The 17834-nt window shown below is 41.4% G+C and overlaps 1 protein-coding gene across 5 annotated transcripts in view; it reads right to left on the bottom strand.

Moving 5' to 3' along the window:
- Positions 1–17834, bottom strand: part of MCCC1 (methylcrotonoyl-CoA carboxylase 1) — an 85653-nt gene that overhangs the window by 24277 nt on the left and 43542 nt on the right. For all 5 annotated transcript variants that reach the window (XM_032298488.1, XM_032298485.1, XM_032298487.1 and 2 more), the window contains 3 exons: positions 14600–14681; positions 11431–11558; positions 153–336 (listed from right to left, as the gene is read on the bottom strand). In XM_032298488.1, coding sequence (XP_032154379.1) covers positions 153–336; positions 11431–11558; positions 14600–14681 — 394 coding nt within the window. The remainder of the gene's footprint in view (positions 1–152; positions 337–11430; positions 11559–14599; positions 14682–17834) is intronic.

Genomic DNA, 17834 nt, shown 5'->3' with positions numbered 1-17834 from the left:
GGAAAAAATAATGGTTACCAAGAAATCACTTAAATTCTTTATTTTAAAATATGCTAGACATTTCCATAAGACTCAGGGATAAGAATCTGTCCAAAAATAATAATGTACTAAAAACTTAGAAAGAATGAAACCCTTTATTTTATTCACTTGACCTTGCCGTACTCCAGTTTCAATTCTAGTGCAAGGGTCTGCTGGCGGGGTAGAGAGGTGCACTAGTGGTCCAGTCTCAGGCATGAAGTTATGGTTAGGATCTTCTGCATATATTCTAGCTTCGAAGGCATGGCCCTGCAGAGGTATTTCTTCCTGGCTCAAAGGAATCTTCTCTCCTGCTGCAATCTGGTAACAGAATCGTATTTCTCATGAAATCTACCGTATAGCAGCTACAAGACTTAGTAAATCAATGGTCTTGCTTTTTTTTCTAGGTAAAATGTACATTTATGTTTTGCAATGCATCCAAATAAAAACTATTATTTTGTCTACTCACTTGCGTATTGGGCAAAACAAAAATAAATTAAAAAACAGATGCAGCTTGGGAACACTCTATTATTTGGGTATCAGAGTTCTTAAACGGAAAAAGCAGGCAAAGTGATGGCTACCTTACAAATCTAAAAATCAGTGTTTGTTCCACATAATCAAAACCAAAATTTCTTACTGGCAAGATACTGTTTTCATTTAAAACAATAGCACTCAGTTCCCAAATCAATTGCTTTTTAAAAATAATACATTATTAGTGTTTAGGACTAGATTCACATGCAAAAAGCGTGGCTGGCGTTATCATCCTATATTGTATTCTTCATCAGTAAGTGGGTGAAAAAGCAGAACAGAAAGGGAACATGGGCCGGCGCGGAATCCCAGCACTTTGGGAGGCTGGGCAGGCAGATTGCCTGAGCTCAGGAGTTCACAACCAGCCTGGGCAATACGGTGAAACCCTGTCTCCACTAAAATACAAAAAATTAGCCAGGCATGGTGACTTGCAGCTGTAATCCCAGCTACTCAGGAGGCTGAAGCAGGAGAATCGTTTGAACCTGGGAGGTGGAGGTTGCAGTGAGCAGGTATCGCGTGACTGCACTCCAGCCTGGGTGACAGAGAGAAACTCTGTCTCAAAAAAAAAAAAAAAAAAAAAAGGGGAACATGATGCTTTACGATGTTTTTTCAATTTATAAACATGGTGATCAGGATTGTTTGTTGTTACTATAATTATTACCATTTTGGCTATTACGTGTCAATACAACCAATCATGCTCTTCAACTAAGTAGTATAACTTGAAAAAGGCTACTGGAGAACATACTGTCACTTTGTCTCTTTACTCTCAAGCTTTTTTCCAAGATGAGAAAATGACAACCTGAGAAAGCAATATAAATACAGGAGAGAAGACTCTAAGTAACTTAGCATGACACTCAACTAAACAGGTAAGTACAAAACAGAAGCAAAAGTTTCATTTCTTTAAATCTATAAATATGAAAGATCAGGAACCACGGCAGTTAAGAATGAAAGGAGGCTGGATGCAGTGGCTTCCGCCTGTCATCCCAGCACTTTGGGAGGTTGAGGCAAGCAGATCACAAGGTCAAGAGATCGAGACCATGCTGGCCAACATGGTGACACCCCATCTCTACTAAAACTACAAAAATTAGCTAAGTGTGGTGGTACACACCTGTAGTCCCAGCTACTTGGAGGCTGAGGCAGGAGAATTGCATGAACCCAGGAGGCGGAAGTTGCAGTGAGCCAAAATCACACCACTGCACTCCTGCCTGGTGACAGAGCAAGATTCCATCTCAAAAAAGAAAAAAAAAAAAAAAATGAAAGGAAAAGGGACTAAGTTAAATGCCTTTATGGCAGTGTATTTTGAGAACACCTCAGGCTCTGCAGCCAGATTGCCTAGTTCAAATTTTGTCTCTATACTCAGTCATCTGGACAAGTTTCTTAAGGTTTGTATGCTTCAGAGAAAAGCATCTAGCATACACTAAGGATTATGTTATCTACTATCATTCTATCCTTATCCTTCATCATGAAATATTGTTTAATGTTTTAATAAAGAATATTGGGCTGGGTGCAGAGGCTCACGTCTGTAATCACAATACTTTGGGAGGCTGAGGTAGGCAGATCACCTGAGGTCAGGAGTTCAAGATCAGCCTGGCCAACATGGTGAAACCCCATCTCTACTAAAAATACAAAATTAGTTGGGTGTGGTGGGACGCACCTGTAATCCCAGCTATTCCGGTGGCTGAGGCCGGAGAATCACTTTAATGGGAGGTGGAGGTTGCAGTCCAGCCTGGGCAAAAAGAACAAAACTCCATCTCAAAAAAACAAAATCCATGTTTTACTATTAAAAAATAGAATGACAATGTATCCATATTCCAAGATGAGATCTTCCTTCTAACTCAACGGCTCCATTTCCACCTTATGTTCACCTTGACTTGTCTTTGCCTGTCCCTTTTCCTCCAAGATTGGCTTCCACGTGAGCCCAGAAGAGACAGGCCCCAGTCAGGCCTCTGGGTATCTGGAGATAGGTGCCATTTGAGTTCCCTCAGGCTGACAGTGGCTCTCTGGAACCCCTAACCTTGACATTTTCACCAGCTTTCCCTGAACACCGTTAACCATCTGTACCTGCAGCCTGAACCCAGAACACTCATCGGTCATCATCCAACCCTTGCTCTAGGAAGCCTCTGACTACCAAGGTAGGTCTTTGAGCCTGAACTCTTGATTCACCAAATGTGAGCCCCTTTGTTTTACCTCTGTTTGGAGCCAGACGCCAAATGCCTTGAACTCTACAAACCAGGTCCGGCAGCTTCCCTACATTCTAGAGCCCTCCCCAGATGATAAAAGCTGGCTTCTCTTCCTGAAGAGCCTTGACAAGCTCTTACAAGAAATAAATGTCTGCTGGTTTCCCTCATGCCCAAAAGCTTTCTCCTTCCTTAATCCTTAGAAACTCTTTTTATCTCTATGATTTCAAAAGTCTAAACTCTCTTGATTAATGCTTCAGAAAAATTATGCTTTTCCTTGAATTCTGGAAATATAAATGCTCTTTCTATAAGTTTCCAAAACCACTACAGTTTTTCTTGACACTAAAACTTACTAGCTTGCTGTGTCTAGTTTTCATTAGTGGCCTAGGATATGGAGCCCCAGAAGAACCTTTTGGCTCAATTAAGATCATCAATCGGGCCGGGCGCGGTGGCTCACACCTATAATCCCAGCACTTTGGGAGCCCGAGGCGGGTGGATCACAAGGTTAAGAGATCGAGACCGGATTGGATCCAAGATGGCCGTTTAGGAACAGCTCAGGATTGCAGCTCCCAGTGAAAGGGCAGAGGGTGAGTGGACGCCGCATTTTTATTGCCCACAGACTAGGAAATTCCCAGGCGGAGAAGCTCCACCAGTCGCCAGCGGGACTGTTTCGGCCAGCGCGGCTGTGCTGGCTGGCGCCACTGCTTTGCCCGGCACGGCAGCGGTTCTCTGTACAAAATACACCGGTCTGGGTGCCCTTTTGGCTGGCGATTGGAGCCACGGGAAGTCGCCTATTCGTCTGTTTAAAAAGGGGACTGAGCAGGGAACCAAGACAGTAGATTCCAGGGCAAAAAAGCGCCACGAATCTCAGTGCCACTGTTTAAGCCAGCGCAGTGAGTTGCCGCACGGGAAAATACAGAGACCCCGGCGCCTCTTCAACAGGCGACTGGAACACCATCTTAAAAAAAAAAAAAAAATGCTCTGAGGCAGGGAGCCAGGCGATCAGACTCGGCTGGTCCCACCCCCCACAAAAGAACAGCAATCAGAAACCCACTGGATTGAGAGTTTCACAGCAAGCGCAGCTGAACCCAGGAGGGTCCAGCTCTGTGGGGGAGGGGCCAGCTCTGTGAGGGAGGGGCATCCGCCATTACCGAGGCACTCCACCACTATGGAGGTAGTCAACCAATGCTGAGGCAGCCCGCCGTTGCCAAGGCAACCCGCCACTACAGAGAGACTCCGCCTTAACAGAAGTGGGCCACCATTGCCGAGGCAGTTCTAACTACACCCATATAAACAGGACTGCAGGGAAGTTCACTCGGCAGCTGGGCAGAGCCCACAGCAGCTCAGCAAAGCCTCTACAGGCAAACAGTGACTAGGCTGCCTCCTTGCTGGGCAGGCCAGCTCTGAAGGAAAAAAAAAAAAAAAGGCAGCAGCATAACGGAAACTCATAAAGCCCTAAATCCCTGGGACAGAGCACCTGGGAACAAAAAGCGGTTTATGAGTTCTGCTGCAGCAGACCTAAACGTACCTGTCCAGCAGCTCTGAATGAACAACAGAGCTCACAGCTCAGCATTTGAGCTCCCATAAAGAGGAGACCGTCTCTTCAAGCAGCTCCCTGACCCCTGTATATCCAAAGAGTCACCTCATAAAGGAGAGATCAGATTGACACTTGGCTGGTATCCTTCTGGGACAAAGACAGCAGAAGAAGAAAACTGGTAACAACCCTTACTGTTCAGCAGCTGCTGCAGGTGATCCCCAGGCAAGCAGGGCCTGGAGTGGACCTCAGCAGACCTACAGCAGAGGGGCCAGACTGTTAGAAGGAAAACTAAGAAACAGGAATAACCTCATCATCAACAAACAGAACATCCACTCAGAGACCCAATCTGAAAGCCAGCAACTACAAAGACGACAGGTGGATAAATCCATAAAGATGGGAAGAAACCAGTGCAAAAGGGATGAAAACACCCGAAACCAGAACACCTCTCCTGCTACAAGGGATCACAACTCCTCACCAGCAAGGGAACAAGGTTGGATGGAGAACGAGTGTGATGAAATGACAGAATCAGACTTCAGAAGGTGGGTAGTAAGAAACTTCTGTGAACTTAAAGAACACGTTCTAACCAAATGCCAAGAAACTAAGAACCTTGAAAAAAGATTTGACGAAATGCTAACGAGAATGGACAAAATAGAAAGGAATATAAGTGAATTGATGGAGCTGAAAAACGCAACACGAGAACTTCGTGAAGCATGCACAAGTATCAACAGCTGAATTGACGAAGCAGAAGAAAGGATATCAGAGGTTGAAGATCAACTCAATGAAATAAAACGGGAAGGCAAGAATAGAGAAAAAAGGGTAAAAAGGAATGAACAAAGTCTCCAAGAAATATGGGACTATGTGAAAAGACCTAATCTACGTTTGATAGGTGTACCTGAATGTGATGAAGAGAATGAATCCAAGCTGGAAAATACTCTTCAGGATATTATCCAGGAAAACTTCCCCAATCTAGCAAGGCAGGCCGATATTCAAGTCCAGGAAATACAGAGAACACCACAAAGATATTCCTCAAGAAGAGCAACCCCAAGGCACATAATCGTCAGATTCACCAGGGTTGAAATGAAGGAGAAAATACTAAGGGCAGCCAGAGAGAAAGGTCGGGTTACCCACAAAGGGAAGCCCATCAGACTCACAGCAGATCTCTCGGCAGAAACCCTACAAGCCAGAAGAGAGTGGGGGCCAATATTCAACATCCTTAAAGAAAAGAACTTTCAACCCAGAATCTCCTATCCAGCCAAACTCAGCTTCATAAGTGAAGGAAAAATAAAATCCTTTGTGAACATGCAAGTACTCAGAGATTTCGTCACCACCAGGCCTGCTTTACAAGAGCTCCTGAAAGAGGCTTTACACATATAAAGGAACAACCAGTACCAGCCACTCAAAAAACATGCCAAATGGTAAAGAGCATCAACACAATCAAGAATCTGCATCAACTAACCAACAAAACAGCCAGCTAGCGCCAAAATGGCAGTATCAAATTCACACATAACAATATTAACCCTAAATGTAAATGGACTAAATGCCCCAATCAAAAGACACAGACTGGCAAATTGGATAAAAAGCCAAAACCCATCAGTGTGCTGTATCCAGGAAACCCATCTCACATGCAAGGATACACAAAGGCTCAAAATAAAGGGATGGAGGAAGATTTACCAAGCAAATGGAGAGCAAAAAAAAGCAGGAGTTGCAATTCTCATCTCTGATAAATTAGACTTTAAAGCAACAAAGATCAAAAGAGACAAAGAAGGACATTACATAATGGTAAAAGGATCAATGCAACAAGAAGAGCTAACGATCCTAAATATATACGCACCCAATACAGGAGCACCCAGATACATAAGGCAAGTTCTTAATGACTTACAAAGAGACTTAGACTCCCACACAATAATAGTGGGAGACTTTAACACCCCATTGTCAACATTAGACAGATCAACCAGACAGAAAATTAACAAGGATATCCAGGACTTGAACTCAGACCTGGACCAAGCAAACCTAATAGACATTTACAGAACTCTCCACCCCAAATCCACAGAATATACATTCTTCTCAGCACCACATCACACCTACTCTAAAATTGACCACATAATTGGGAGTAAATCACTCCTCAGCAAATGCAAAAGAACGGAAATCATAACAAACAGTCCCTCAGACCACAGAGCAATCAAGTTAGAACTCAGAATTCAAAAACTAACCCAGAACCGCACGGCTTCATGGAAACTGAACAACTTGCTCTTGAATGTTGACTGGATAAACAATGAAATGAAGACAGAAATAAAGATGTTCTTCGAAACCAATGAGAATGAAGACACAACATACCATAATCTCTGGGACACATTTAAAGCAGTCTCTAGAGGAAAATATACAGCAACAAGTTCCCACATGAGAAGCAAGGAGAGATCTAAAATTGACACCCTATTGTCAAAATTAAAAGAGCTAGAGGAGCAAGATCAAAAAAACTCAAAGTCTAGCAGAAGACAAGAAACAGCTAAGATCAGAGCAGAACTGAAGGAGACAGACACACAAAAAACCCTTCAAAAAATCAATAAATCCAGGAGCTGTTTTTTTGAAAAGATCAACAAAATAGACAGACCACTAGCCAGGTTAATAAAAAAGAAAAGAGAGAATAACCAAATTGATGAAATAAAAAACGATAAAGGGGATATCACCACAGACTTCACAGAAATTCAAACCATCATCAGAGATTATTACAAACAACTCTATGCACATAAACTAATAAACCTGGAAGAAATGGATAAATTCCTGGACACTTGCCTCCTCCCAAGCCTAAACCAGGAAGAAGCCGAAACCCTGAACTGACCCATGACAAGGTCTGAAGTTGAGGCAGCAATTAAGAGCTTACCACCCAATAAAAGCCCAGGTCCAGACAGGTTCACAGCTGAATTCTACCAGACATACAAAGAGGAGCTGGTACCATTCCTTCTGAAACTATTCCAAACAATACAAAAAGAGGGAATTCTTCCCAAATCATTTTATGAGACCAACATCATCCTGATTCCAAAACCCAGCAGAGACTCAACAAGAAAAGAAAACTTCAGGCCAATATCCATGATGAACATAGATGCAAAAATCTTCAATAAAATACTGACAAGCTGATTGCAACAGCACATCAAAAAGCTTATCCACCATGATCAAGTAGACTTCATCCCAGGGATGCAAGGCTGGTTCAACATACGCAAGTCTATAAACGTAATTCACCACATAAACAGAACCAAAGACAAAAACCACATGATTATCTCAATTGATGCAGAGAAGACCTTTGACAAAATTCAACAGCCCTTTATGCTAAAAACCCTCAATAAGCTAGGTATTGACGCAACGTATCTCAAAATAACAAAAGCTATTTATGACAAACCAACAGCCAATATCATACTGAATGGGCAAAAACTGGAAGCATTCCCCTTGAAATCTGGCACTAGACAAGGATGCCCTCACTCACCACTCCTATTCAATATAGTACTAGAAGTTCTAGCCAGAGCAATCAGGCAAGAAAAAGAAATAAAGGGTATTCAAATAGGAAAGGAGAAGTCAAATTGTCTCTATTTGCAGACGACATGATTGTATATCTAGAAGACCCCATGGTCTCAGCCCAGAATCTCCTGAAACTGATAAGCAACTTCAGCAAAGTCTCAGGATACAAAATCAATGTGCAAAAATCACATGCATTCCTATACACCAATAACAGACTTAAAGAGAGCCAAATCAAGAACAAACTTCCATTCACAATCGCCACAAAGAGAATAAAATACCTGGGAATACAACTAACAAGGAACATAAAGGACCTCTTCAAGGAGAACTACAAGCCACTGCTCAACGAAATGAGAGAGGACACAAACAGATGGAGAAACATTCCATGTTCATGGTTAGGAAGAATCAATATCGTGAAAATGGCCATACTACCCAAAGTAATTTACAGATTCAATGCTATCCCCATCAAGCTACCAATGACCTTCTTCACAGAACTGGAAAAAACCACCTTAAACTTCATATGGAACCAAAAGAGAGCCCACATAGCCAAGTCAATTCTAAGCAAAAAGAACAAAGCGGAAGGCATCACACTACCGGACTTCAAACTATACTACAAGGCTACAGTAATCAAAACAGCATGGTACTGGTACCAAAACAGAGATGTAGACCAATGGAACAGAACAGAGGTCTCGGAGGCAACACAACATATCTACAACCATCTGATGTTTGACAAACCAGACAAAAACAAGCAATGGGGAAAGGATTCCTGTTCAATAAATGGTGTTGGGAAAACTGGCTAGCCACGTGCAGAAAGCAGAAACTGGACCCCTTCCTGACACCTTACACTAAAATTAACTCCAGATGGATTAAAGACTTAAACATAAGACCTAACACCATAAAAACCCTAGAAGAAAATCAAGGCAAAACCATTCAGGACATAGGTGTAGGCAAGGACTTCATGACCAAAACACCAAAAGCATTGACAACAAAAGCCAAAATAGACAAATGGGACCTAATCAAACTCCACAGCTTCTGCACAGCAAAAGAAACAGTCATTAGAGTGAATTGGCAACCAACGGAATGGGAAAAAATTTTTGCAGTTTACCCATCTGACAAAGGGCTGATATCCAGAATTTACAAAGAACTAAAACAGATTTACAAGAAAAAAACTAACAAGCCCATTCAAAAGTGGGCAAAGGATATGAACAGATGCTTTACAAAAGAAGACATACAGGAGGCCAACAAATATATGAAAAAATGCTCATCATCACTGGTCATCAGAGAAATGCAAATCAAAACTACATTGAGATACCATCTCACGCCAGTTAGAACGGCGATCATTAAAAAATCTGGAGACAACAGATGCTGAAGAGGATGTGGAGAAATTGTAACACTTTTACATTGTTGGTGGGAGTGTAAATTAGTTCAACCATTGTGGAAGACAGTGTGGCGATTCCTCAAGGACCTAGAAATAGAAATTCCATTTGACCCAGCAATCCCATTACTGGGTATATATCCAAAGGATTATAAATTGTTCTACTACAAGGACACGTGCACACGAATGTTCATTGCAGCACTGTTTACAATAGCAAAGACCTGGAACCAACCCAAATGCCCATCGATGATAGACTGGACAGGGAAAATGTGGCACATATACACCATGGAATATTATGCAGCCATCAAAAACAATGAGTTTGTGTCCTTTGTAGGGACATGGATGAACCTGGAAACCATCATTCTCAGCAAACTGACAGAAGAGCAGAGGATCAAACACCGCATGTTCTCACTCATAGGCAGGTGTTGAACAATGAGAACACATGGACACAGGGAGGGGAGCACTACACACTAGGGTCAGTTGGGGGGAAATAGGGGAGGGACGATGGGGGGTGGGGAGCTGGGGAGAGATAGCAAGGGGAGAGATGCCAGATGTAGGTGATGGGGAGGAAGGCAGCAAATCACACTGCCACGTGTGTACCTATGCAACAATCTTGCATGTTCTTCACATGTACCCCAAAACCGAAAATGCAATAAAATAAATAAATGGGAAAAAAAAAATAAAAGAGATCGAGACCATCCTGGTCAACTTGGTGAAACCCTGTCTCTACTAAAAATAGTAAAATTAGCTGGGCATGGTGGTGCACGCCTGTAGTCCCAGCTACTCGGAAGGCTGAGGCAGAAGAATTGCTTGAACCCAGGAGGTGGAAGTTGTGGTGAGCCAAGATCGCGCCATTGCACTCCAGCCTGGGTAACAAGAGAGAAACTCCATCTCAAAAAAAAACAAAACAAAACAGAAAAACCACCAATCACTCCCAAGGAACCAACAAAAGGAATATCATACTATTATCCACAGAAGTTCTGAAAAGATAAAATTATCAATCAAGACTTTATATCACACCATGAAAAAAAAAACAATTTAGATTCAGGTTATATAAGGAACCAAGAACCCTACCGATATCAGGAATGTCTATATTACCTAGCAAATTTTTTTCATGCTAAGAAAAAGAAGGCTACAGTAAAATCTATTACTAACAAGAACAAAAACAGACTAAGCTATTATTAATATTTGATTTTGAAAAGTATGTTTTGTGGAATTCTGGTGTATACCATTGCTTCTCAAACCATCCAAAGTAAAAGAACAGTTATAAACTTACACGTCTGAGAAATACAGTAGACGTGTCATAGCAATGCCAAAATGCTTTAAAAGTTTCCAAACATTTATTCTGAATGAATACTGACTCATGGGCCAGCAATAGCCATAAATCAGCCCTTTACTTGGATCGTTCTAGCCCATCTCCTTGGCTCTTCATTCCCAGCTCTGCCTCAGCTCATTTCATCTTGCCTAGCAACCGCCCTGCCTCTAAAATCGAATGATAGCCTGGCCCAGGATGCTGTGGTCTTTGGTAGACCATGAGGTTTGACCTTGAGGTAATGGTTGTGAGCAAGCCTCTGTGACAGAAGCTCACCTGCTGGCCGCCCGTGCCTAAGAGGGAGTGAATCTGAGCCCCCAAAGTATCAAAAAAAAGCTAGAGCATCAAATGTGGCTTCATTCTTTACCTCCCATCTTCCTGTTCTCATCACCACCACCAGCAACTGAACCCTGTTCAAAATGACACCTGTTTTAGGAGGCCAGGAGGTAGTAACCTATTCTCAAGACTGTTTTGGGTTTTTTTGTAAATTATAGATTCAGGTGGCACATGTGAAGGTTTACTACATGGGTATTCTGCATAATGCTGCGGGGTTTGGGTCCTGGTGAAACAGTCACTCAAACAGTGAACACGGTACCGTCCAGGTAGTTTTTCAACCCTCGCCTCCCTCCCATCAAGATTTTTTTGTTTAAAGATGGAGTCTCACTCTGTTGTCCAGGCTAGAGTGCAGTGGCGCAATCTTAGCTTATCGCAACCTCCACCTCCTGGGTTCCAGCGATTCTCCTGCCTCAGCCTGCTCAGTACCAGGAACTACAGGCGCCCACCACCACGCCTGGCTAATTTTTGTAATTTTAGTAAAGATGGGGTTTCACCATGTTGGCCAGGCTGGTCTCGAACTCCTGACCTCAGGTGATCCACCCACCTCAGGTGATCCACCCACTTCAACCTCCCAAAATACTGGGACTACAGGTGTGAGTCACTGTGCTCCACCAAGACTAATCTTTAATAGAAAAAATATTCTCACTCTAAGCTGCCACTCCACCAAGTCAGTTCCTGTGATCATCTCCGAAACAGGGTGTTCCACTTGCAGCCTTGTATTCATCTCCATGAAATAGAAATTATGTTTTGAGTCCATAATAAACTCCACAGTCCCTAAAAGATAAAAAACAATGGTCATATTAAAGAGTGTATCATCAGTAGCAAACCAAAATCTTCCATGAGGCATCACATCAAATTCTACTGCTGCCTTCATTTAATGGTTAACACTTTGCATTTCATGAAGAAAATATCTCGCATTTGCAACAGCATATGAGTCTTAGTCAAAAATAGAGAGCTGCATGAAATTTGGCAACGGAAAAGTCTATTTGGGGTTGTGAGCAAATGGTAAGCCCAAATTCTGAATCCGTTTCAGCTGCTGTGCCAGTGAGAACAAGAGTGGACCACATGTTACTGCCTCAGGGCACCAAGATCCCAGGAGCCTCATGCCATGACATCCCATCTCACTCTAACCCCACTGAAAAAAAGAAAACTTTTTTCCCCTGACTGTGTGCGCCTAGAAATTTCCTTTAAAAGTCCTTTTGCTGGCAACCCATTGAAAGATTGTTTGGCAACTAAACCTTATGTTAATATCTACTGGCAATCTATTAAGCCCTAAAAAATTTTCCCTAACTTTATTAATGTTTCATTTTAGACAACAAACTGTAACAATTTTAACTGTGGGTGTGTGATTTAGCAATTGAATACAATCAAAGAACCACAATGACACTATAGAACATTTCCAGCATCCAAAAAATTCCCTTGTTCCCATTTGCAATCAGTCCCTTCACTAAGTCCTGGGATCCAGGAAACCACCAATCTGCTTTCTGTCACTGTAGTTTTTTTGGAATTTTTTTTTTTTTTTTTTTTGAGACGGAGTTTCGCTGTTGTTGCCCAGACTGGAGTGCAATGGCATGATCTCGGCTCACCGCAACCTCCGCCTCCTGGGTTCAAGCAATTCTCCTGCCTCAGCCTCCCGAGTAGCTGGGACTACAGGCACGCGCCACCATGCCCAGCTAATGTTTTGTATTTTTAGTAGAGGCGAGGTTTCACCTTGTTGACCAGGATGGTCTCGATCTCCTGACCTCGTGATCCACCTGCCTCGGCCTCTCAAAGTGCTGGGATTACAGGCGTGAGCCACCGCGCCCGGCCTGGAATTTTATCTAAATGAAATTATATAGCTTCTAGTCTTCTGTGTTTGTGTTTTTCTCTCTTAAAGTGAATACAATGTAAAGCTGTTTCTACAAGTGTGGTTACAACCCATTAGCAAATTTTAAAATCAATTTTTTTTCTTCAGACAGAGTCTCACTGTGTCACCCAGGCTGAAGTGCAATGGCACAGTCTCAGCTCACTGCAAACTCTACCTCCTGACAAAAGAGGGACAGAAAAGATATATATATATATATATTTGTATTGACTTCTATTTGCATTTAAAAAATGTTTCTAGGGCTGAGTGTGGTGGCTTATGCCTGTAATCCCAACACTTTGGGAGGCCAAGGCAGGCAGATCACCTGAGGTCAGCTGTTTGAGACCAGCGTGACCAACATGGTGAAACCCTGTCTCTACTAAAAATACCAAAAAAATAGCCAGGTATGGTAGCAAGCGCTTATAATCCCAGCTGCCCAGGGGGCTGGGACAGGAGAATCGATTGAACCTGGGAGGCAGAGGTTGCAGTGAGCCAAAATTGTGCCACTGCACTCCAGCCTGGGTGACAGAGTGAGACTGTCTAAAAAAAAAAAAAAAAGGGAAAGTCAAGAGAAGTGAAGGCAAGTCTCAAACTGACAATGTTTGCAAAGGCACATCTAATAAAGAACTGTTATTCAAAATACACAAAGAACTCTTAAAACTCGACAATAGGAAAACAAATAACCTGATTTTAAAAATGGGTGAAAGATGTGAAGAGACACTTCATCGAAGAAGATAAACAGATGGCAAGTATGCACATGAAAAGATATTCAACATTACAGGTCATTAGGGAAGTGCAAATTAAAACAATGAGATACCAAATGGCCTGAATCCAAAACACTGACATCACCAAAAACTGCAGAGGATTTGGAGCAGCAGGAACCCTCTTTTGTTGCTGGTAGGAATGCAAAATAGTACAGTCATTTTAGAAGACAGTTTGTCAGTTTTTTCCAAAACTAAACATTCTCTTACCATATGACCCAGAAAGCACACTCCTTAGTACTTATCCACATAAGCTAAAAAATTATGTCCATACAAAAGCCTGATTATTTTCAGGGCGTTTATAGCAGCTTTATTCATAATTGCCAAAACTTGGAAGCAATTATGATGTCCTTAAGTAGCTGAATGGATAATAAACTGTGGGACGTTGAGGCAATGAAATATTATTCAGCATAAAAAAAGAAATGAGCTATCAAGCCATGAAAAGACATGGAGGAAACTGAAATGCATATTATAAAGATAAGAAGCCAATCTGAAAAGGCTATATACTGCATGATTCTAGCTATATGACATTCTTGAAATGGCAAGACTATAGAGGGAGTAAAAACATTAATGGCTACCAGGATTTAGGGGGAATGGAGAGATGAACAGAGAGGGCACAGAGGATACTGAAACTATTCCATAGCATAGTTCAATGGTAGATACGTATTATTGCATTTGTCGAAACTCATAGAATGTACGCCACCACGAGTGAGCCCTTATGTGAACTATGGACTTGGCTGATAATCACGTGTGAATGCAGGGTCACTGATTGAAACACACGCACCACTCTGCTGCAGGGAAGAGCTTGTGTGTTGGGGGCTTCGGGGGAGACTGGGGCATACAGGGATTCTCTGTACTTTTTGTTCAATTTTGCTGTGGGCTTAAAACTGCTCTGAAAAATAAAGTTTATTAACTATAAAGAAGTAAAAATACCAATTTAGTGATTTTATTTTAAAATAGAATACAAAAGATCAAATATCATATAATTAAGACAAGTACTGTTTAATGAAACATTTGTTTCAAATATATAGATACGTAAAAATAAACATTTATGTGTACATACTAGGTCTCAATATAAAATATATTTATTACTGTGAATATGTTCAAAGCAGCCTGAAAGCAACTGATTTAAAAGCTGTGTTTCTCTTGCCTTCTGACATGTAAATTAAACACCGTTACATCTCTTCCATTTGAAGCAAATCTTAACATACCTGCTCCAACATAATTTACAGCTTTAGCAGCTCTGACTGCAGCTTCTCCAAGCTTTTTTCTTACTTCAGGTTTAATACCAGGCTTTGAAAAAAATATTTAAGTAAATCTCCATTAGTAGCTTGCCTTACTAGAAATTCCATTAAAATTCAATTCAGTCAGGTGCCACGTAATGATGTTTCTCAGTCAACAATGGCCCACATATACAACAGTTAATCCCATAAAATTATAATGGAGCTGAAAAATTCCTATGACCTAGTGACAGTGTAGCTGTCACAACATCACAGCACAGTGCATTACTCATGTGTTTTGTGGTGAGGCTGGTGTAAACAAAACAATTGCACTGCCAGTATACAAAAGTATAGCACAATCATGTGCTGTACATAATACTTGATAACGATAATAAACGACTATGCTATTGGTTTATATATTTACTATATGATATAATTTTTACAGTTATTTTAAAGTGTGTCCCTTTCACTTAAAAAAAGTTAAACTGTAAAACAGCCTCAGGTAGGTCCTTCAGGTGTTTCAGAAGAAGGCATTGTTATCACAGAAGATGACAGCTCCACAGAAGTTATTGACCCTGAAAACTTTCCAGTGGGACAAGATGCGGAGGGAAGGCAGGGACACTGATGATCCTGACTCCGTTTAGGTCTAATCTAATGTGTGTGTTTGTGTCTTCATTTTTTTGTTGTTGTTGAGACAGAGTCTCGCTCTGTTGCCCAGACTGCAATGGCGCAATCTCTGCTCATTGCAACCTCCACCTCCTGGGTTCAAGCAATTCTCCTGTCTCAGCCTCCCAGGTAGCTAGAATTACAGGTGCACACCACCACGCCTGGCTAATTTTTTGTAGTTTTAGTAGAGACAGGGTTTCACCGTGTTAGCCAGGATGGTCTCAATCTCCTGAATTCATGATCTGTCCACCTTGGCCTCCCAAAGTGCTGGGATTACAGGCATGAGCCACCGTGCCCAGCCTGTGTCTTCATTTTTAACAAAAAAGTTTAAAGAGTTAGAAAAAGCCAGGTGCAGTGGCTCACCCCTGTAATCCCAACACTTTGGGAGGCAGAGGTGAGTGGAGCGCTTGAGTGCAGGAGTTTGATCCCAGCCTGGCGAGACTCATACCATGGAGCAACACGGCGAGACCCCGTCTACAAAAATAGAAAAATTAGCCAGGCATGAAAGTACATACCTACAGTCCCAGCTACTCCAGAGGCTAAGGTGGGAGGATCACTCGAGCCCAGGAGGTCATGGGTCTAGCGAGCCATGTTCGTGCCACTGCACTCTAGCCTGGGCGACAGAGCAAGAACCCATCTCAAAAAAATTTAATTAAAAAATGTAAAAACAGGAAAAACTTATAGAATAAGGCTATAATTTTTTTTCTTTTTTGAGATGGAGTCTTGCTCTGTTGCCCAGGCAGGTGTGCGGTGGTGTGTGATCTTGGCTCACTGCAACCTCTGCCTTCCAGGTTTTTAAAGCAATTCTCCTGTCTCAGCCTCCGAGTAGCTGGGATTACAGGTGCCTGCCACCACACCCAGCTAATTTTTGTATTTTTAGCAAAGACAGCGTTTCACCATGTTGGCCAGGCTGGTCTCAAACTCCTGACCTCAAGTGATCTGCCTATCTTGGCCTCCCAGAGCCCTGAGATTACAGGTATGAGCCACCACACCCACCCAAGAAAAGATATTTTTGTATGTCTGTATAATGTGTTTGTATTTTTAGGTAAGTATTACTTAAAAAGAGTCAAAAAGTAGAAAAAAAAAATTTAACAGCTTATAAACATATACATATATAAAGTAAAAAAGTTCCAGTAAGCTAAGGCTAATTTATTAAATAAAAATATTTTTTATAAATTTAACTTAGTGGAAGTGTACAATGTTTACAAAGTGGCAGTGTTGTACTAGGTCTTCATATTCACTGTCCCACCCAGAGCAACTTACAAACTTGCAGGCTCCATTCAGGGTGAGTACTCGACACAGGTGTACCATTTCACAAATCTTTTATACTGTATTTTTACTGTACCTTTCCTATTTTATATATGTTTAGATACTTACCACTGTGTTACAACTGCCTGAAGTATTCAGGACAGGAATATACTGTACAGGTTTGTCGCCTGGCAGCAATAGGCTCTACCAGCAGCCTACCTGTGCAGGGGGCTGTAATTACTATCTAGGTGTAAGCACACTCTATGATGTTCACACAATGACAAAATCACCTAAGGACACATTTCTTAGGATGTATTCCTATTGTTAAGCAATGCATGACTGCATTATATTTCTATGTATCAAATACTACATTAAAAAAGACAAAAAGCTATTATACACTTCATCAAAAACTACTATCCTATCCTAGTTTAAATGTCAATATACCCAAGTTCAATGATTCTGCTACTAATTTCTCTGCATTGCAGATATTACTCATCATAATTACATATCTTTGTCCCTTGTATCTATCTACATGACAACTTTCTTAACTATATGTTCACTTAAAATTATGTGTTTCAGGCTGGGCACTGTGGCTCGGGTCTGTAATCCAAGTGTTTGGGAGGCTGAGGTTGGAAGATTATTTGAGGCCAGAAGTTTGAGATCAGCCTGGTCAACACGGCAAGAACCCATCTCTACGATAAATTTAAAAAATTGGCCAGGCACGGTGGCATGCACCTGTAGTTTCAACTACTCAGGAGGCTGAGGGGAGGAGTGCTGGGGCCCAGGAGTTGGAGACTGCAGTGAACTATGATCGTGCCACTGCACTCCAGCCTGGATGACAAAGTCAGACCCTGTCTCAAAAGAACAAAACAAAACAAAACTATATGTATCAATATGGTAACTTTCAACAATCCTTATTTTGTTTCAGGATGATAGGCAATCTGAGTCACGTGCCTAATGATTATCTTAAAATAATGGGAAACCTTGAGATTTCAAGTTAATAAGAAAGGTTCATAAAAAGAAATGTATGTCAATAAGTAAGCAGAGTTTTCAACATTTTAAAACAGTGCTATACAGATATAAATTTAGGTGATCACCACATGAAAATAAGGCTTTACTGCAATTCCTATTGACATTTAATGCGTCAATATTCATGGCATAACATTCTGGTACAATGTATAATGGTATAATATATTCTATAACATAAATATATTCTGCAACATAAATTAAAATTTGAATATAATAATAATATACTTATTAACCAGAAACCTCTGATCCCTGACTCTTTGGAAATCAATATATACTGGAAAAA

This window comes from Sapajus apella, unplaced genomic scaffold, assembly GCF_009761245.1.
Source record: "Sapajus apella isolate SASKATOON/1434 unplaced genomic scaffold, GSC_monkey_1.0 scaffold38, whole genome shotgun sequence".
NCBI lineage: Eukaryota > Metazoa > Chordata > Mammalia > Primates > Cebidae > Sapajus > Sapajus apella.
Note: the sequence above shows the minus strand (reverse complement) of the source record. Positions and strands in the feature narration are given on the sequence as shown.